General features: G+C 41.0%; 1 protein-coding gene across 1 annotated transcript; it reads left to right on the top strand.

Annotated features, from left to right (window-relative positions):
- The first annotated feature begins 477 nt into the window (after window positions 1-477).
- On the top strand, window positions 478-20,408 carry CA5A (carbonic anhydrase 5A). The gene is made up of 8 exons (XM_026042315.1): window positions 478-631; window positions 1,259-1,461; window positions 8,766-8,963; window positions 12,933-13,051; window positions 13,939-14,034; window positions 14,236-14,298; window positions 15,347-15,502; window positions 16,261-20,408. Exons 2-8 carry the CDS (start codon window positions 1,317-1,319, stop codon window positions 16,438-16,440), a joined length of 957 nt encoding a protein of 318 aa, XP_025898100.1. The 5' UTR covers window positions 478-631; window positions 1,259-1,316; the 3' UTR covers window positions 16,441-20,408.
- The last annotated feature ends 1,232 nt before the right edge of the window (window positions 20,409-21,640 follow it).

Genomic DNA, 21,640 nt, shown 5'->3' with positions numbered 1-21,640 from the left:
ACGTGTTTAATGAAAATATCAGCAAGTAAATGACTTCCTAACGCAAAGCACCAGCATTTCTTAAAGTTAATTAAAAAGAAACAACGTTAAAACACTTAAAAACGTGTCATGTGCAATTTTATGAGTTAAACAGGAAATAACTTTTAGCAAGAGCATGCTAATAGTATTTTTACTTTTGCTTGTCCCATAGTTGATAGATTCTATAACTTTCAAAATATGCTATTACCTACTTTTTTATCTCCAGTGTACTTAGCAGATGAAAATAATAAAATGCCAAATACTTACACAGAAACTATTAAAGGGCCTGTAGATCTCTTAYGGTGTAAGGGCTCGAGGTCACTAATTGGCTTTAATGGCCCTGACCAGCATCAGCTGGTGCAGCCACCCACCCACAGCCCCCAGAGCTCCATTTAAGTTCAGGCCTGGAGGCCTAAAGTCTTTCAGTGTGTCTGTCTTCAGGCTTGCATCTGGTAGTCTTCTAGATGGGCTGTATCTGTGCTGTAGTTTGTCCATGTTTCTTTCTGTTTCTGCCTTGATTCTCTGAGAAGACCTTGCCCACGATTTGCTCCCTTGTTTGGGACCGTCCATGGATCTAATTGCCAGCACCAGTGGAACTAAACTGAGTGGAGAGGTAATGAGGGTTCTTTATTTCTATCCCTGTTTCTAGCTGCTATGAAGCTACCCTTTTCTCTGGTTGTTTTTTTAAATATTTCAGAAGAGCAAATTCTTTACCTTAAGATGGTGCAATGGTTCTGTTCTCTATAACACTTGCACGTAAAGTACTTGCCTGCAAAAGCCTGCTCCCCTTTCTCTACTCCTGGCAAGTTCTCTATATCCACTAAATCTCTGTGACCTCTTCAGCAGCCACCCCTCCTGAGAACTGCAACTGTTCATCATCCCAGGCTTGTTAGCTATCACACAAGCATTCAAATTCAAAGAATGTAAGCCTGAAGATAAGACCTCCCCTTGCATACAAAAGCATGGTATCTCCAGCCYGTTGGTGTAGTTGAAGCAAGATGAAAAAGGCCTGGAAAACACATGTGGAATAATTATCAACTAGCCCTGCCTCCAACAAGATGTAGAGCCAATGAAGAAGACAGCTTGGGGACAAGTTGAAAATTAACTTTTGGATTAGCTTCCCCTCTCTCTAGCCATGCTCTCTGCACTCAAAATTTTGTTATGAGTAGGWCTGGAAACCTTGGTTGTCCTGAAGCTGTCTATTCAGAGCATCTTTTTTCTTCTATCTTTGTGCTGATAGGTTGTCAGACTCTGGAAACCTCCTCTGGTTGCTTGACTAATTGAAGATATCAAGTGCCATGATGACAATAATGAACACAATGAAGATGATCACTCTGGCCCACTTAAACAAGCAGCTGAAGACTGTCTGGAGCTCCTCTGCACAGGCAGCGCAACGACTCTGCAGCCTTGTCACCTGCACTCCTAAAAACAGGAATAAGGCATGTAAGTGTATTTCACTTTATTAAAATACCTTCTATCTGCTTAAGTGAGAGGCAGAAAGGTAAAAAGACAAGTAGTGTTATTCTTCTTTTGAGCTAGCATCAARAAAGGGAATTTCAGAATGTGACTGRAATAGAAGAGAAATAGGAGATAGATGTATTGTGTGCATGATGTATTGAATTGCTTGAGCTCTCTGCATATGCAGCATTGAAACATAATTCTTCAATACTTCAGCAGTGCCAGTGTTACTGGTCTGCTTGTGCTTCTAAATTGCAACTAACTAAATTGCTTGTGCTTCTAAATTGCAACTAATTGTCTGAGGAGCAGACAAGGCAACAATTACCTTATAATTTTGTCATGCAAATTTTTGATTGGTTTTGACAAAAACTGCCTTTAAAATGCAATTCAAAACACATTTAGAACAAGTTGATTTTGAGTGAGTAAGTTTGATTAGACATTGCGATGTTTAATTCTGAAAACTGGGTCTAACAGAAGCACAGACTGTAAGAGCTTCCAAACGTGGTGTAGAGGGAAGTACACTTAGTGCGATGTAAAATACTGCTGGAATATATGAAGGATCTAGTTACTTGAAATACTGATTAATTTATCCACAAATATGACTTGTGGTAAGGCAAGCTACAGATTGTGCAGCTACTGACTTGTGTAGAGATAATGTCAGCTGGAGCAAGAGTAAAGAGTAATTTCTTACATCTAGAAAATGCCTTTAGTCCAAACTGTTTTTTTCATGCTGTAAATTTATCTTACTAACTTTTCTCAAAGGACGGCCTTGAATGCTGAGATGTGATTCTCTTTTTATATTTACTTTTGCCCAAGTGATGCAAAAGTGAACTATGAATTTTATGCAGGAGACATAAAGCACAATGGAGATTAGTACAAGGCTTTGTTTACATTGAATGCTTGAAGAAACACTTAATAATTGTATCAGTGCTTAATAGCTCTATGCTCATAAGTGCATTTGGGAAGATGACACCAAAATAATCTTCCTGTCACTGTGTGACTAGCATCTTAAACCAGTAGATAAACTGCCAAGTGTAGTCTGCAGTGYCTTGTATGTACTCCTAGATGGGGATACTTTATCTGTATCTAGCATGCAAGCTTCCCAATTGTTCAGCACATCRGAAGTAATGCGGAGCAGTTTTTATAAAGCTATAAACAGCATTTCCAATAAGTGTCACGTTTGTTTCCTTTCTCAACTTTCTTTATTGCTACTCAGAATAGAAAATGTGAGGTAGCTTTGTAATCTGCAAACAGCCTTTACAAAATAAAGCTGGGCTTAATTTCCTTGGGACAGCATCCCCTCTGAGATGCTCTAATTTACATGCTCAGTTACACCCCAGCTTGTATTGACTGCTCTCTGAGTACACAAGTAATTTAGGCTCCTAACTCTTGAGACACACCAACAGTGCTCAAAGCACAAAATCTGAATTGCTACCTTCACTTTTGGGTTCCAGTTTGAATCTTTCGTCTTCAGGACATCTCACTACAGTCCATCTGTCAGGGCATAAGTTGATATAACACAACAAGGCATCTGAGCAACCAATGCTGTAGTTATCTGAGTGATTTGCTTCATAAGGTGGCCTCCCTTTACTTGGCAGGTTGAGAGGGTTACTTTCTTGTGAATTCCTTCTTACTGAACTTGAGCAGAATCCTGTTGTTGTAACCTGTGCTTCTTTACTTAGAGCCCTTGCTGCATAGTAGGCACATGCTGATCCCATCTAGCAATTAATTACCTTGTCTTTGAYTTCTTACACTTAATATTATGAGGTAGCTATCTAATCACAAAAATCAAGTAATCTAAGAAATGCATTATTTAATTTTTTTAAAATGAGGATGTTCATTTAAGTCCAATGACTTCTGAGTTCAGAACTTGCACAGGCAATATAAATCAACTTTTTTAAGTGATAAAGTCCATGAATCAGCAGCATAGAGTGCATATCATGGACTTTAATTGTTTGTTCAGTATTGATATACCAGAAAATTTTGTGGCTTCTAGAAATGAAACCTTTAGAAATGTAAGATGGAACATAGTACAACTAAGTGTTAAATTTTTGTCATCAGTGAAGAAATTATTCTAGCAAAAAAAAGTGTGAAATAGTTCAGTGGAGTAAGAAGGCAAAGCAGGGAAGAAATGAAATCCCTGTATTTCAGCATGTGATGGAAAAATTCATTATTTCAGGATTATCTGACACCTGATTATCATCATTCTCCAAGAGAGGGCCAACTGATGTTATCTTTTCTTATTGAGGACACTTGTCCATTGGGAACTGCAGTGAGAAACTAAAACAGATTTCACATTAACAATTAAGCTTTCCTGGAAGAGATCACACAAGGCCATTCCATCACAAGACCACTGCCAATTAACTACACTTGCAAATCTAAATGCTTTCATTTACATTCCTGTCTTCTRTTTAAGACAGATGCTATTTATTACTTAAATCTCCTCCATGACATTCATGCAGGAAATGCCAAAACAAACTGAGTCAGGAAAACACTATCTTTGGAATGGTTGGTTTCTGCTGTCAGTGAATAGATGCTAGATCTGATTAAACCAGCCTGCGGGTTCCTCTCTCTGGAGACTAAACCCTGTGAATATAACATATTTAAAACTAAAAGCACATTAAATGATTTTTAGCTATTCACTAAACAACACATTCCCTTCAGGGACAAAGACTTGATCAAAGAAATAGGTTGTATTCTAAAGCCTAATAAGGTTAGACTCTAGATGCTGTCTTCAATGTGGAGTTAACTCAAGCCTTGTCTCTTATCCTTKCCTTCTCTTCCTCCTTCCCCCTTGCATAAAAAGCCTCTGCCCAAGCTGCATGATGAGGTTTTTCACTCAGCCCCTTGCTACAAGGATATAGATAAAACCACTCAAAGGCTGATATTTCYTAATGCAAGGCTGGTATTTCCTAATGCCTTTCCAGATTGTCCTTGTGTGCCTATGAGGACAAAAATATTCTGTGTATCATGGTGGAAAAAAACAGTATGACCTTGCTGAGAGGGATGGGATATATGAAGTAGCCAGTGGATGCCTGTCTTAAGTGCTGTTGGACCCAATAGCAATATGTGGAGCTCTTGCTGCTAGGTGCTTTTTAATATGACAGAGAGCAGATTGCTGGACAAGCTCTCCTTATGGGCCCTAAGGCTTTGGAATGTACCTTTGCCCTGGTAATTATTGCCAGAGCAGAGTTGAAGGGCTTATTTTTTTTCCTATTCTTTGAAAAGAAATTACAAGAAAAAATGAATCTTTCCAGGTTTGTTTAGGGATTGTGCAAGTGCAGACCTGACACGTAATCCAGGTGTGCCATCTCCAGGCCTGCACACACAATTGCAGTAACTGCACACAAATTGTCCATGTGATATCTCCTAAGCCCTTTCTGTGCTGCCTTACTAAGCCTGCATGCATAATTTTAGTAAATGTGTTTATACAGAAAAGATAAAGCCCCTGTTTGCTTTACGCTGCCAACTGGAATTACCTCTTCCTTATCTGGACTTAGCCTCAGCCTCTGCCTTCTCATCCAGGCTCCTATCTCGGCCAAACATTCCGGGAGCAGGGAAAAGCTCGGCGTTTCACAATCTGTTGCCGCTTTCCTGTTGAGCTTAGGCTGCTCTGTCAGTTACATCCGTTCGATAAAAAGCATGGGACTGTTTATATCAATAAATGGGCCTGCATCGCACTCCAAATCTAACATCAATTCAGCACAACTTTCAGCACCTTGTCAGGATGGACCGTGGCCAATGGTCGCTGTTATCCGCCTCCAAAATCTTGATTCATGTTGGGGGAGCCTCAAAGAAATCACCCTATCTCGGATTTCCTCCTTAATATTCAGTCCAAGTGGTTGAAGCAGAGCCACTGTCTCCTTGAGTTCACGTGGTTGTTCATTTAGGTGCAGTAATATGTTTGTTTGTATTTTTCCCAATTCAGAGTGTGTTGCTATGGAAAATCCTGCTCAGTTTAGCACAAAACCACTATTTCCTTGCTGTGGGTGGTGTTTCCCAGCTTGGGCTTCCCGCTGTCCTGTCCTCCCYGCTTTATTTCAGAGCAGGGTGAAATATGTTTGAGAGTCCCTGTATAAACAAACCCAGGGCTTTATAGAGCAAGTCTTTTCTTTCTGAAAGATTAGAATCACAAAGACTGCAAACCACGGAAGCTGAATCATCTTACCACTCGTTTTTACTTGACAATTACCTCAATTAATTTTATATTTTCTAATTTTACATTCTCTGTATGACAACTTTATTTTCCTCTTAKAATTAAGAATATTTCAGGCAATTGTTAGATTTTTTTTCTTTGCCAAAAACCAGATTGTGACAAACCATCGGTAATGCTTTTGCTTTTCCTACTTACAGTAGTGTAAATTGGGAACAAATCCCTTGATTTAGTTAAATTTATTTTGGATTTTTACCATAGAACTGTGACCTTCAACTGAAAATCATATTATGAATGATAATAATCTGCATTTTGGGGTGGAGTTTTGACCCCCTTCCAAAGCTTTTCATGGTTATTTGATGCTAAATGAACTTGCTAACAATTATTCTAACTGGAACCCACAGCTGCAACAAATTACAGAAAACAATTAGAAGTATGGAGCCATGCATACATTCCCAATATATCTACCTCAACTTGGAAAGATAGGAAGAAAAACACAGTGCAAGATGCCTCCAGATGAAGACTRTAAGCTTAAATGGAGCATTGCTTTGGATGAAAGGCAAAAAGAGCCCAGATCGGCTCYGCTTGCAGCAGATCTCCGTGGGTGACATATCTCACTCCTGCTTCTTATATTGTGGTRTTCAGTATGATTCTGCTGGCAGTGCCATGGAAATCCCCATTGGAGTACAGTAAATCAAGCCCCAGACCCTTCCTCAGTGCCGGGACCCTCATGAGGACAGGCAGAGCGCAGGGTGCAGACCACAAGCTGTGTTCATTTTCCCCTTTCTTWAACTTGCACATATCAAATCCAGTCCTGCGGGTAAGGCTTTGGTTCCGAGCTCCACATCCATCTGCATCCCTTGGCAGCTTACCCAGCTGCAGGCAGATTTGGGGTGGTGATGCACTCTGCATGCAGAAAGGGGACTCGGTTCAGGCACAAGCGAGGGCAGAGCTGAAACCTGCAGCCGGTCCAGAAACAGGGCAATTTGGAAGAAAACAGCAAGGTCATACTGTAGTTCTGCTTGGCTGCATGAGCAGCTCACCTCTCTTGCCTTRAACATCACCACTCTCCATGGTGTTGCTCATTTCTGCCATCCAGCTCCTCTATTCAAGGGTTTTCTTTAACACCCATTTTTACTAAAATTCATGATCAGTAAGAGTTGGTGTGTGAGTGTAAAGCGGAAGCAGGTCCTGCRGGTGACTCGGGAGGGAAATCGGTGAGTGAGTCAGTTATTTCCCTTGGCTTCTGCAGCCAAAGGGCTCATCGCTTGCAAAAGCCCGTGCAGCAGGACCTTTGCTTTGGTCATACCGCTTGCCCCACAAAAATACAATGACTCATCTGCTTAGTAGCTCCTTAATAAACTTCTATGTTCTATGTAGAGGATCATGCATTTACAATCAAAGGCTATTATATATATATGCCCTTAGCAGAAGGCATATCTTAAATAATAATCTGAAAAGSGAAATGTGTCTTAATCTGGGCTCAACAGATGCTGCCACTCGCATGTCACTGCGTGCTGTTGCCGTTGCACAAATGTTGCCCAGCGACCTGTTTCCTGAGCAGGTCATCACTCCAAGCGTGGCACCAGCTAAATATCTACCCTGTGACTCAGCTCAGAGTCTTTGTTACACTGTGAATACAATGGAAACCTATTACAAAATGTTGTAAAATAGAGCAAAGCGGATGCTAAGCACAAGGTTACACATCTTGCTAGATGCATTCTGAGTGTTTTTCTCCTCGTTTCGGCAAAAGGTTCTCTATGTTAGATTTCTCATGAAAACCCAAAAGCACTAACAGGAACGAGGACCCCAGGGAGATAAGCACACATCGGGAAAAGAGGGATTTTGAGAAAGTCCTCAGGAGGTGATGCCAAGCGGGTGCTGGGATTAAGGAGCAGCATGGAGGCCGGCTGTCCCCTCCAGGGAYGCGGCAGGGATGAGGACGGTGCCTTGGGGACGGGCAGGGTGGAGCAAAAGCAGCCGGAGAGGAGCGAGGGTCCCCGACGGGAGCCGCGGGCCGGGGCCACGCGTGTCCCGGGGTGAGTCACGCAGAGGGGGCGGCCGCGGTGCCTCCTCCGCAGCCCAGGGCCGGAAGGGGCCGGGCCGCGGCTGGCGGCGGTGCCCGGTGCCCCGCAGGCTGCTCCGCGATGCTGCTGTCGCCGCTGCTGTCGCCGCTGCGCCGGGCGCTGGCGGCCGCGTGGCCGCAGGGGAGGCGCCGCTGCAGCCTGGGGACCTGCTGCTCCTACCGCCTGCGGGACGCCCGTGAGTGTCGCCGCCGGGACCCCGACCCGGCCCGCTGCCCCCGGCCCGKCCGCTCGGGCAGCGGCTCCAGGAGCCGCCGCGAAAGCCCTGCGTGCCCCCGGCAGCTCTTTCCCCAAGCCCGAAGTTCTGCCCTTTGCCGAGGGGGAGACGGTTCCGCTCCGGGGCCAAGGCGAGTCCCGGCGGGTCCGCAGGCAGCCCTGGCKGCTCCGAGGCTGCCGTGTTTTGCACCGGCCGAGCAGGGGAGCCCCGAGCCCTGCGGCTGCCAGGAAACCGCAGGCAGAGAAGCAGCTCTCGGTTCCATTTTAATGCTGAACACACCTCTGTTGAAACTCTGTTCCTGCCTCTGCTCTGCTTCTGGRAGTTAATTCTGTGGGCTTTCCTGCCAGGCTTGTGGATCCTGCACACGTTCTGGATCTTCCCTGCAACGCAGTCAGTGTTTGGGGGGCCTCAAGAGCTCTGTCCTTAGCACTGGGTAACTCCTAAACTCAGCCACATGTAGGGAAAATATTTGGGCACCCTCAGGAGAGTAATTTTTGCTCCAGACTGGGGATTCTCCAGTGTCTGGTTTGTTCCAGGAGTTAATGGTACGGAGGCATAAAAAAAACCTGAAGTGATACAGCAAAGAAGGAGAATTTCCTTGGGGCATTTGCTGGTGCAGGGGGGATATCAGCAAAGCTCTAAGCCAAAGGACTGTGCTTCCCTGGGTAGCTCTGAATCGCACGACTGGAATGTGTTATTTCCCTTAACTTCTCATGCATCAGCTGACTAGGCGTTAGCCCTAGACGGCAGTATCCCAGGGCACCTGCTCTTGCCAGAAAGTAGTTTTAAGTTCTGCATCATGCAATAGAACCTGACTCTTCTTTTTTTCTTCTAGTGCATCCACTTTGGCAGAGCCCTCTCTCCATTCCCGGGGGCACGCGCCAGTCTCCTATCAATATACAGTGGAGAGAYAGTGTTTACGACCCCTTTCTGAAGCCCCTGAAAATCAGCTACGACCCCAGCACGTGTCTGCACATCTGGAACAACGGATACTCGTTCCTGGTCGAGTTTGATGATTCTACTGATAAATCAAGTAAGCAACWCTTGGGAACATCTGACTAATGTGTGATTCTTGCTTTGGGTAGCAAACCTTGCATGCAGTAAAATCCCAAGTTCAATAACAAAACAGAGGTCGAAAACATATACATAGCAGAATAGCATTTTGGCTAAGCAGGAATTTACAGTTTTGAGAATTGTAATGCAGAAAGTCTGTACATGCTTCATATTCCCTATATATTTATCATATAAAATATATAATACATTCTGTATAAATTCTCYACTGTAGGGTGACATTTACTCTTATCAAACAAGCGTTAATGGTCTGCCTTTTGTTTAGCTCTTTATAATATCACAGCTTTGTCTGCATGAGTAGTATGTATAATGTGTGTATATATAGCGGCTTTAAATGCAATTCTATCATTAACTGTTAATAAAGTAATCGGCCACTTATCTCTCCTCAAAATGTTAAAAGCTGTTTTTAATGCATTCAAAATAATCAGCGGCAGAATGAACTTTCAGTGGAAAAGCATAYGTACTTATCTCAAGCTTTTGGAGATTTAAGTAATACCGAGCTGCTGCTTGTTGCTTTAGCATAAACAAAAGTCCATATGTGCAAAACCCAATTAGGTGTTCCTATAATTTGTTGCAACTAACGACTCTGACTGAAGCAGCTGTGTTTTTTGGAGTGTTGTGTGTATATACAAGCAATTTTCCAAATTAGGGYACTGCTACCCAATTCAAGATTTCCTTTCCATTGTGCCTTTTAAAGCCTTTTAAAGTCACTTTCACCAAAGTATATATTGCTGTTTTGTATAAAGAGGTTATTGAGCAAAGCTCTGTGAACTGGTAGAGGTTCACCAGGAACACTGAKCAGCATCTGACTCATGCTGATGACTCAACATGCCTTGGAGGGAAAGGTTGAGGGACCCTGGCTAGGTTTGAATGGCTGGTTAGAGTCATATCTCTTTAAACCGTGGGATTTCATAATGTTCTTGGGAGGCGTTTGGCACGCGGAGCAAGTGTTTTGTCTCCTCGAAACCAGTATATTTGGTTGGTGTTTRGAAACAAGCTGAGAAAAACACTCCGCCTAAGACAACACATGGAGATTTCAGGGTGCTGGGTGCATGTTTTTAATTTCATTATTTCTCACTGTTCCCCCAGTTACTAGTTTCCAGTTAGGGAATATTCTACTAAGTGTTCATTTCAGGGCTATAATATATAATAAAGAACCAGGAGGTAGTGCCCTTTTATTTTCACAGTGCAAAATGCAGTTGTAGCTGTGAGCTGGTGTTAGAGGAGACAGAGTTACTAGCAAGCTCATCAGTGATGTTAACTGTCTTTAACCTGTTCTGCTTTTAACACCCTTTTACTTTATACAGCCATATCCTGTCATTTGAGGATGTGTTTCAGAAAAGTGTGATGGTTTGCTGTTTAGTGTATAAAAAAGCCTTTTTTCTTGCTGCAAGAATTAATATAATAGAGGTGGGGTGCATGCACCAGCTTAAAAAATACGCAGCATTTAAATAATCAGGGGCAGCCTGTGATATAGAAGCGAACTAGGGATCGTGAGGGCTGTCGATCAGAGGGAGTTCTGGCTACTCAGAACAAATCACAGSTCTGAAAGAGCTCAGTGGTTTCATCCTGGAGCCCAGAGGCTCGAAATAAATCCTTAGGCATGAACATTCTCGTTGACGCCTTCAGGACAGTCACCTTTTTATCATCACCATCGTCCTCAGATGAATTGAAGCCAGTGAAGAGTGAAAGATGAAACTAGGGTGGTGATGACAGCTAGTGGAGGATGGTTTTAAATGATCAGTGACAGAACTSCCAAAATGACAGAAAAGCAGCAAATTTTGGGGTGTTTCTGTATAAACTGCCAGCTTTCCAAGTGCAYGCCTCCCTTCTCTACTTTTCTCTCTACTTTTGCTATTTCTGCTTTTTCTTTCTGCCAGCTTCTTTCTAACCATATTAGAAATCCAGAGGAGAAAAGCTTATGAATAAACAAACAAAAAGAGGCAAGAAAATTGGGAAGAGAAGATGTAAAAGCCAAACTGAAGCATGTGTCCAYGGTAGCATGCAGAGCTCCCAAGATGAGGCAGAACAAGACTTGGACAAAATATGAAGGTAGTGCTCCCTTGGGGTGTTTGCTTATGAACAGAGCAGGAGGATGAAGAGGCAAGAGGGAGTGGGGAAGGTAGGTGAAGCTTGTGGTCCTGTCTGTGTGCATGAATGCCATCTTCCTCAAGGAAATGAGCCTGAAATGCAGCTAGGGCTGGAGAACTGATGCGATAGCCTCAATGATAGACTCATTGGAGGCTCTTTAAACTTCCTGTTTGCTTTGAAATTGCCAGCACTTACACAGTTGAGAAGCAACAGAGTGCAAAACTGTCTGGAAAGGGATTGTAAAGCCCTGTTTATTTSCTCTCTTTTTCCAGTGTCCACCATAAAAACCTGATTTTGTACGTGTGTGTGCCTGTGCCTAACTACTCATGAGCAAACGTTCAAGTGAATGTGATTCTTCATCTGAATGTAGTGACTTGGAAGGTCTGCACTTTCACCTAATCAGCAATGCACAATATCAAGAGCACAGAAGCCTTAATTCTGACTTTCTAAGACTTGGCAGTGTAGTCCGTATCTTCATCTCATCCCCCCTAAATTATCTTTGTCTATCAGGGTTTTATGACTGACAGTTAGTTTTGYGTTTATGCCAAGAGCTGAGCAGCAGTGGTTGAAACTAATTAAATGCCAATCTGCACAGCTGCTTTTATCTTGCTCTTTCCTCAGAAGCAGGCCTGCTGGAACATACTTAGAATTTAAAATCTGCTGGCATTCCCAAAAAAATGAAAAAAGGTCCTAATGCCTCTCATTGTTTTCTCCTTAGCGTTAAAGTGATTAACTTCTTTCTGGAAGTAGTATGGGGATTATGCGCTCTGTGAAATGGTTTGCTGTAGAATTTAAGCATGAGATACAGTTTAGTAAAATCAGCAAATCTGCCTCTCTGGCTGCCTATTTGTTAGCCCTTTGGAAGTCACTGAAATCTGCAGTTGAGCAGGTGCTGTGGTGGACGGGCTAGTGAGAAAAGTTTGTACAATCCCCCTGGGTCAGTCGGGGGGAAATGAGTAAAAACCAGCAGGACACAGAAAATCRGGTGTGCGTCATGCGTGGTTTCATTCACACCGATTGCAAAATGATGAGAGGCTTTTTTAAAACAGARGAGCAAAACCTTAGAAATATTTACCCATGTCTGTTGATAAATAGTGCATTAAAGCTGCCAGAAACCTGGAATTTGGCTTATGACCAGACTGAATTTTAGCTGTGATGGGRTGTGTAGCTTGAATGTTTTTCAATAGGTAAAACATATTTCTAGTTATGTAGGAGATCWTTTAGCATTGGTTGTATAGTCTAAAGGCTGTGTAGCTCTAAGTATTGGTTCTTGGAAATGAGTACTTTGGGACTTTGGTAAATTTTCAAAAAAAGAGAATCGAATGTTTGACAGAATGTACTGATTCTACTGGCAAATTCAGTGGAGAAATGTCAGTATTTCGCATTGATACTGAGGCTSCCCTGGGATATTATTTATTATCTCCTTTCCTTTGTCATTGTATGTGTTTTCTGTGGTGAGACAGTTCTGGAGTCCCTGTTCCAGGAGAAGAACGCAGCATTTATGTCTTATCACCATGATTCTGCCAAACTCCATGTGAAATGGATAAAGTTTTATTTCCCTTAGGGAAGACAGATAAGAAGACGAAGTATTGCCTCCATTTTGGTCTAGTGAATTTGGATTTAAGRGAAAATACTGTGTTTTTCCTTGAACAGTTTTCTCATAATAAGGGGAGTTGTAAAAGTGTCTGAGGGGTAAGGGATGGTTGCAGTAAGACAGTTGCTGCAGCTGATTTTCTTGGACAAGTTCATTTGATGGGGAAATCTTACTGTGTTTCTATTCTGCACAGTTCAAAACCATGTTAATTAATGTGCATCTCTTTGTTTTGTTTTGTTTTTTTAGTTATCATGGGAGGTCCCCTGGAAAACCAGTACAGGCTGAAGCAGTTTCACTTCCACTGGGGAGCCATAAACGAGTGGGGTTCTGAGCACACAGTGGACAGTAAATTTTACCCAGCAGAGGTAAGAGAAGAAAAGTGCTGCAGAACTTAGGTACTCACATGGACTGGGCGCTGTGTTTCAGGCTCTCTGTAATTAAAATACTCGTTAGGAAGCTCAGAATTTGTTTGACTCAAACTCTGCAGCAGCTTACAAAGAATCAGACCTGCTAAGTGCCACAGCTCTTCTACCTTTTTTTATTAGTAAGTTCATATCCACTGTGTTTTCTGGATGGAGAATTCAGTCTTCAATTGGCCACATGACTGAAAATTTCATTAGTTTTCTCCTCCCAGGATTCTCACCGTGGGAGCTGCTGGATRAGCCTAAAGCGGGCAGCAGAAATCATTGGTATTCCAGCTCTGTCTGGGTGGAATGGCACAATTGCAGCTTAAAGGGGAAAGGGTGGGAGGGTTTGGACAGGCTGGTATTTTCCCTGGCTGAAGGAGCTTCCAAATCTTAGCCGATGTACTACTGAGCAGCAAATGCTGTTTTATGTTTAATGCAGAAGACCTGCTATGAGAGTGTTGGTGTTGTGCACGTAACAGCACAGGGGAAGCTTGGGTTATGCTCTCCATGGCAGAGCCTTCTTTCTATTATGATAGATGGAAATTTTCCTCTGCTCCAATTACAGTAAATTGCTTTTGTGCCTTTAACTGGCATTCCTGTAGACTGTTTCCCACAAACAAAATCCCTTTCACTTGTGTGTTCTTGGACTATTGCTTTGAAAAGAGGAGTGGGGGGAAGGACCAATGACATTTTTGTCTTTGTTTTTGTAGCCTCTGATTTCTGAGGTAGCTCAAATCTCTCAAATCACTCGGGACCAAATGTAGCTAAGATGAAAATAGGTCAAGTTTCTTGGTATCATTGCTCAGCACTGTGCGTGTGTTAATTCTCTTTCATTGATATTTCAGCTGCATTTAGTACACTGGAATGCTGTTGTGTACCCAACTTTTGAAGAAGCTGTAATGGAAGGTAACGGCTTGGCTGTTATTGGAGTATTTTTAAAGGTAACTTCACTTTATATGAAAGCTGTAATGATGCTTTTTTTAATGTTATTGTTGGCAACAGAGATGCAGATTAAAATACTTYTATATATATATATAAAACAAGTATATATATAGTTGTTTATGTTGTTGTTGTCCAAAGTTTTTTATATCAAAAGCACTGATTAAGCTAGATATTTAACATCTCCTATCTGTGTCCTGTAGCTAGGAAAACATCATGAAGGACTGCAGACGTTGGTAGATGCTTTGCCAGCAATTAAACACAAGGTAATTATTTTTAAATGGCCTGGTGGTTCGCTCAGCCTTGCTAGCGCAGTCATTTAACCCAACCAAGATTTTTAGGATAGCAAAACAGTAACTAACACTAACATTTTCTTTTAGCRACCATTGAAAATCATAGCCTGAGGGCCTTGCCAACATGTAGGGAGAATTGTTAGTTTATAGTTGAGGAAAAATATGCCACTAAAGGAAATGCAACTATTTCTTTATAGTTGTATTTTCTATGAATTTTCTGCCTTCTGCCAGGAGAGGGAGCACTGAGCCTCTGACGGAAGCAGCCTCAGAAGCAGCTCGTGCTCTTCTAGGTGCTGGTGCTTTTAGGAGTCACCTAAAAGTCGCCTTTAGAAGTTTGCTGGCTGCTGTGTCCACTTGAAGTCTCTGTGCCTTTATCGCAGTGTGAATGACTTTTATCCAAGCAAAACAAATATTCATGGCAATATGGTAAACACTTCCAGATAAATGCCAAATAATGTTTGTGTAGGAAATGAAGGGCTCCAAAGCTTTTACGTGCTGACTGGTATCTCAGTTGGGGGAGTACTGAAGACATGAATACTTGATGCAACCTGAATAAATTTTTTGTTGTCTTCCCTCTCCCTGCTGCCTAAAATCCTTTGGCTAAAAATAAAAGTATTATCCTCTTTGGAATACACATGGCAGAAATACCTGAACTTGTTCCACCATTCAGCATTTTCTTCTGGTTTGCTTCTAGCTCTCAAAAAGACAGTTTCTTATTCCCTCGCACATTTTTCTTCATTCAGTTCCTAATTATTTGTGGGGATGGTGAAATACTTTAATCTATTCGCTGTCTCTGCTGTTTTAATCACAATTTAATAATTTTATGGTGTTTAAAGTTATTTTTATGTAGCTAATTGTTAGTGTTCACAACATCTAAATTTGCATTTGCATACATATCATGTTCAATATCTAATCTCATTATTAAAATCTTTTTAAAAATCTTCTGTGATTGTCTTCTTGAAATTAAAATTTGAAAAAAAATTTTTTTTTCCTTTTTTTTTTTCCTCTTTTTTTACTTTAGGACACGATTATTGAGTTTGATGTCTTCGATCCTTCATGTTTGATACCTTCGTGCCCTGACTATTGGACCTATGCAGGCTCCTTAACTACTCCCCCACTTACAGAATCAGTCACGTGGATTATTAAGAAGAAACCAATAGAGGTTGATGAAAATCAGGTTAGTTTTGTGCAAACATTTTATTTTACACCATACTTGTTTGCCTGCCTGCTTCTGGAAAAGGGAATTAAAGAAGACAGAAGAGATGCTTTGCTAGCGTCCATCCAAGCTCTAAACTAACATTTACCCTGAAGAATAGGCATGTACATAATCTTAATGCTTTGAGTTATATGAAGGAACAGGACTGGAAGAATAGAAAAGAGCAGGAGAATAAGGAAGACAGCTGGATGTGTACTGTCTGTTTTTTCTTTTCAAATTGAACTTTTTCTCRTCTTTTTCTCTTGGCTCTTCTTCACTCCCACATTCTCTTATGGCATAGAAAGGATTATAGTTTACATAATATTCTAATGACTTTGTGAACATTAGAAATCTGCTCTGTTGCACTTTCTAAATCCTCATTTCCAAAGCTGTAAAAGAAACAGCTACACAACTACTGAGATTGTTGCTTGTTGAGATTCCTCTTTTCTGGGTGCCAGCATATGCCAGCTGAATTCCAGGAAGGATGTAAGCCAAGAAGTTCAGAGAGCTTTATTTAAAGAAGGCATAGGTTACAGTGTTTGGGAATCAGTTCTTTCTCAGAACTGACACATTCAAGAGATAATCTGCCTCAAGATGGCAGATGATTGGCAGCTCATCTTCTGCCTTGATATGGATGGGCMTAATCTCTGTCAGACATGAAGAAATGCTAGAAATTTATGCTAAGATTTCTCAGAATGTAAATGCAATAGTATATCTGATTGGCCATTTCTCATTCTCAGCTGGAGGCATTTCGGATGCTGCTCTTTACTTCAGATGGGGAAGAAGAAAAGAGAATGGTAGACAACTTTCGCCCTCTGCAGCCGTTAATGGATCGAACCGTCCGCTCATCCTTCCAAAACACCCATCTCTTGAATATTGAAGCACAGCCCAAGGACCATGCTCAGCAGATTGGGCCATAGATGGCCCATGAAATGTCAGTCCAGCTTGCAATACCTGGAAATAACTGACATTGTTTTATCATCATTTTTCCTTCTTTTATTATTATTTTTTTTTTGCAGTATGTATATGCTATACAATTTCACAGCCAGCCATTTTCAGTTCTACTAAGTGCCATCAAGAAGCGCATATTAACTCTTAAGTTTGCTCACTTTAAAACAGAGTTCATGTTGCCAGGAATTATTTTGAAAGTTGAAGGAAAAAGGAGAGGAGATCTTGTTCCATGTCTTCTGAATGAAGTGTTCTGTCTCTTTTCAAATATCCTCTCAGTGACTTGAATAATCCTGACTGAAAACAAGCAGGAAACATGAAGAAGTCAGGAGGCTATCAGGTGCATTGCTGAACTGGCTTGGGAGGAGAGCTATCATCTCATTATTTAAGGGGAAAAAAAAAAAAGACTTTATCTTCTCTCTTTCATTTTCTTTAAAAGAAGAAGTACCCAAAACTTGCTGTTTAGGATGACAAGAGGAGAGCGAAAAATCTCATTTATGGTTTCTAGACCTTTTTCATCATGTTTGCTGCATGGTCAATATTTGGAATGGATCAAACCATAGAATGTCTGCTATGTCTGTAGTACAAGCCAGAAGATGTTTTCCAAAACCCAACAACAAATTTAGAAACTTTTAACAGAGAAAAATAGAAGCTGCCAAATTTAATAACATGTGAGGAGAGTCCAGTATGTCAAGACTGTGCGACAGCAACAAATTTGACAAAATTACCCATTTGATCCCAGGAAATTGAACCCATCGGAGCAAAACAAAATTAGCTGAGCCCCAGCTGACCCTGCTGATGGGGAGCAGGGAAAGTGGACTTCCAAAAGCTAATCCTGTGCTAGGAGAGTGGACAAAATGCAGCATTTGGGTACCCGAAAGATTTTTTCGATAGCTTTTAGAGCGCCAGTACATGTATGTTTTTCAACGTTTTGCCTAAAGTTGTACTTTTCTTAGAAGAGAATTACCCAGCTTAATGGGGAGCAAATTCCACTACAGCCCCTTATGGAAATGAAGTTAAATGCGGTGGAATCTTATTTGGGGACCAGACAAAATTGCCTTTTAAGATGCCAGTTGTAGAACTTTCTCTTAGAGTTATGGTCTATGCTAGAATTGGCATAAGCTTTATCTACYTCTGAAGCGTACTGCTAGCCATGACTTTCCCTAGAGTGTATTTCTCACTGACTTAATTTATTGTATTTAACAGGGTGACTGTGCATTCATGTACAATATATGTGATTGGGTTTTCTGATGAGGAATAGGTCTGTATGTGTAATGATGACGTGATCTTGACTGATTGTATTTAAGTGTCTTTTGAGGGAGGCAGATGTTAATTGAGATGCTTCTGCCAGTAGCAAAGTCACCAGTTGCAGGTGTCGTTCAGCACAGGAGATGCCAGGACACCAACCCRTTGATGCTAAATTGACAAATTTGGGATTGCTGCTGAAGGTTTTGTTTTTAAGTTCAAGGGTTTCGTTTAAAGGCACTTTATGACATTTTGGTGTGACCCTGGCTGTTTCAAGGCTGTGCTGCTTTCGTTTAGCTGCTTGAAGTGCCCCATTTCTGCCTCGGCTTCCTTCCTAACTCTACCTCAKGCCCCTGCTGTGCTGCAGCAGTTGTGCCTTTTGCCTTCCTGCCTTGACAATTGGAAATGTGCCCGCTTACCTTAGAGGGATCTACTAAATGGTAAATATAATATCATGTTTCTTCTCTCCCGGCTCTGCTTTACTGGGCAGTTTTTTTGACGCTCAGGCTGGCCTGGCAAGAGGAAAAGCATCCTTGCTTCCTGCTCGAGCGTGCTTGACCTGGAGTCACTGTCAAGTTTCTTTTTAGTACTGTTCTTCCAAACGCTTTTCCGAGGAAAAGAGCAGCAGTGTATAAAGGGAGCAGCAGTTCAGCTTTACGTATCTCACATGTGTCTCACATCCCTTTGGGATTGTTTTTCCTACTCCTTATTAGCCATTGGGAACCAATGKGATGGAAAGTCACCTTAATGCTGCCTTTGCATGTAAAAGCACATGTGACTCAGCAGCTCCCAGCTAGCTATAGGCAGCCTGCATCAGCCAAAATATTTCAAAGTACTGCATTATAAATCTTCAGGTGGCTACGGAGGAGAAGGTGTCAGTGAGGAGCCATCTGTTTGCTTTATTAGTAGAGCAAAACCATTTGGAGTAAAGAGGAAACGACCTGGCTGAGTTTGGCTCAGTTTTGAATTACCAGCTATAAATACACATGAACTTTTAATGTGCTTAAAACTGCAAGCCAGCATCTCTAAATTAGTATAGAATCGCTTCATGTAGGGCACTTTTTTTTTCTTATGGTTATTCATTTAAGGTCGAATGCTCCCCGTCATAAGCAAAAGGCATCTTTAAATAAACTTCATACTACAGCTCAGAGTATTTTAGTTGACTTAGTAATTTTCATAACATTTGCTGCACTGATTTGCAAATGCAAAAATATACATTTTGTTCTTAGGAAGCTACTGTAGTGTAAATGTTTAATCTTCAGGTCTTTTATAATATATCCAACTGAATTCCCATTGATTAGATTTGTTCTCCGGAAGAATTTTTCTTCCCTAATTGCGTGAGTCTCAGCATGCTCACTGCCATGCAGCAGCCGCAATGAGGTAGAATATTTTAGCTCCAGTGATGTAATTAAGATGTAAAATTCTCATATAGATTTAATTACTTTGTTAAAGTGCTGTCATGGAAGTTTTATTAGAGGACTGTAGAAGTTTTACTAGAGAGCTGTATTATCCAGGCGTATAGTTAAGCTACATTTTCTGTGTGTGTGTATATATATATATATAAAAAAAGAATATACAGACACATAAAATTACTCATTTTTCAGCTATTAACTTCAAGTATCTCAAAACAGGGTCAGCCTTAAACTCTTTATACTACCATGCTAGGAAATAAGCTTTACTGGGCTTTTTGGTTGCAKTTTTTTTTCTTTTTTAGTATTATAATGGCTGTATTGGCCTTGCAAAAGTTCACTTCAAGAATAATAATTTTACATGCATTAGGCATATGTGTAAAGTAGGGCATAATTCCTAAATCTTATTTTTTCAGCCTTTTTCGTGGTAGAGGGGACAAATGACTATTTGCTTGTTGGACTTCAGTTAATATTTATAATGATTTTGCACAATTGAGTTAAGTCCTGTTTGCAGAGGTCTGCACACAGGACTCTTGTTTTAGATGGTACAGGAGGGTCCAAGCATGCAGTTCTATTTGCACTTGCATTATAATCACTTTTTTCATAAAAAATGTTTTTTTTTCATAAAAAATATAATCACTTAATACTCTACTAGGAGGCATTTCTGCAGCAACCAGTACCAGGGGTTGAAGACTGAGATGGGATTCGATCTGAGCAGAGAAAGGCAAAATGAGATGAGAAAGTTTTAGAGGGTAGAGTTGCATCCACGTTGGTCCAGCTTGGAATAGAAATTTCCAAGAGAATTTCTCGGTGCCTTTATAGTTAGAATGGCTTTATTTGGTGCTGAATTTTTGGTCCGTGTTCTTGCATTCCAGATCTTTCCAACCAGGACAGTCCAGGTATTCACCATATGTACTTAACCAGTCTTTTGCTGTCTGCTGTTGGAGGTGGATTGCACTGTTATTTTTACCTTATATCAGGTAATATAAATATAAAAGAGCATATGCTTTTGGCTTGGCAAGCTAGAGAAATGGAGCTTGTTTTGCTCTCAGAAATCTACTGGATATTGGAGTGCTGGAGTTTTACGTGGATTGCTGGGGAAGAAAAGTCCCTAATTCTGCTCAGCTTCATAGTCAATGGTATTTGCTTGCAAAGTTTAATGCTTGCATTTTGAGAACCTGGACTTGACATATCTTTGTTATTTTTTGTGGTGTGTCTAGTTGTCTTGGCAGTTATTACATTGCGTATTTTAATGTAYGTTATTTGCTAAATACAAGTTACAGAAATAAGTGCCTTTTTGACCAGCATATATAATGGGGAATGCCTTTTTGTTCCGCTAGGAATGGAGCTTTTTTCTGAGTTTTTACTTGATGTAAACTTCGAGCTGCTGTATGTTCACAATGTTAAACCCGTGTGCAGAAACGCAATAAAGAAACACAGAGAAACCTGTGTCTGCATCTCGTTGTGTAATAAAGCTCTCCAAGTTAAAAAGTAGCTTTTCTGTTGAGAAAATAATACAGTTCCTCCCTCAAAATGAACCAGTTCATTCTGAATAGCGTCTAATCAGATGTCAAACATTGTGAGATGCTTAAAAGCAATGAAAGACTCTGCTGAACTGCATCGGAATTGGAGCGGGCGAACAAAGACCGCTGTGTTAGAGCCCTGCTGATGACAGGACATGCAATTATTCATTATGTTGGTTTGGCTGCATGCAATATGCTGGCTGAAACAGGACTGCAGATTTGGAGGATCTTTGCTAAATAACTTTTTTTTTTTTTTTTTTTGTTCTTATCATTTTGTTCTTATCATTAAACTTGACCTGCCAGATGAGCAAATGCGTGGTGTGACTTACCCTTGAGTTTTGTGTTTAGTGATTCTGCATTGAGTTTTGTGTTTAATGGTTCAGTGTTTTTATGGCTGCAAGAATGCTATCAAATAGCCTTACAGTGCTTTGAATAAAATAAGAAATTACCTTTACCAACAAACATGGGCTACAGGTGAAATAAATTCTGCTACTCTGCCTTGTTGACAGCCATACTTAAGACCCAGGTATCATGCATTTATGGTATGCTGAATTTGTTCAAGGTTTCTTTTCTTCTTTTAATGTAAAAATAGAAGATTATATCCCTGGTTAGGGGATCCTCCCATAAAAATAGTCGTATACAATATTTTTGTATAAGTTCTTCCAAACTCTATTATTTAGTACCATTTGTGGTAGACAAGCCAATTCATCGTGAAGAAAACACAGACTGAGAACACCAAAACCTTACAAATTCTTGCATTAATATAGCTAAGGTGTTTGCTAAAGATGTAATTCGAGTCGGCCGCCTCATTTTGATCAAGGGAGCTCTCCTGGTAAGTGGTTAAGAACATTACTTCTAATAAATGGCCAATTTACTTCTGATATTGCTAATTATTCGTCTTCCTGACAAATAATTCCTTCTGTCTTTCTTTTTGATGTGACAAACCTGAAGTGCCTGAGTATTAGCATATGGAGAACTGATTGTATAATCAAATC

The sequence above is a fragment of the Nothoprocta perdicaria genome, unplaced genomic scaffold (genome assembly GCF_003342845.1).
Source record: "Nothoprocta perdicaria isolate Ctin4 unplaced genomic scaffold, notPer1 scaffold_30, whole genome shotgun sequence".
In the NCBI taxonomy this organism is placed as follows: Eukaryota; Metazoa; Chordata; class Aves; order Tinamiformes; family Tinamidae; genus Nothoprocta; species Nothoprocta perdicaria.
Note: the sequence above shows the minus strand (reverse complement) of the source record. Positions and strands in the feature narration are given on the sequence as shown.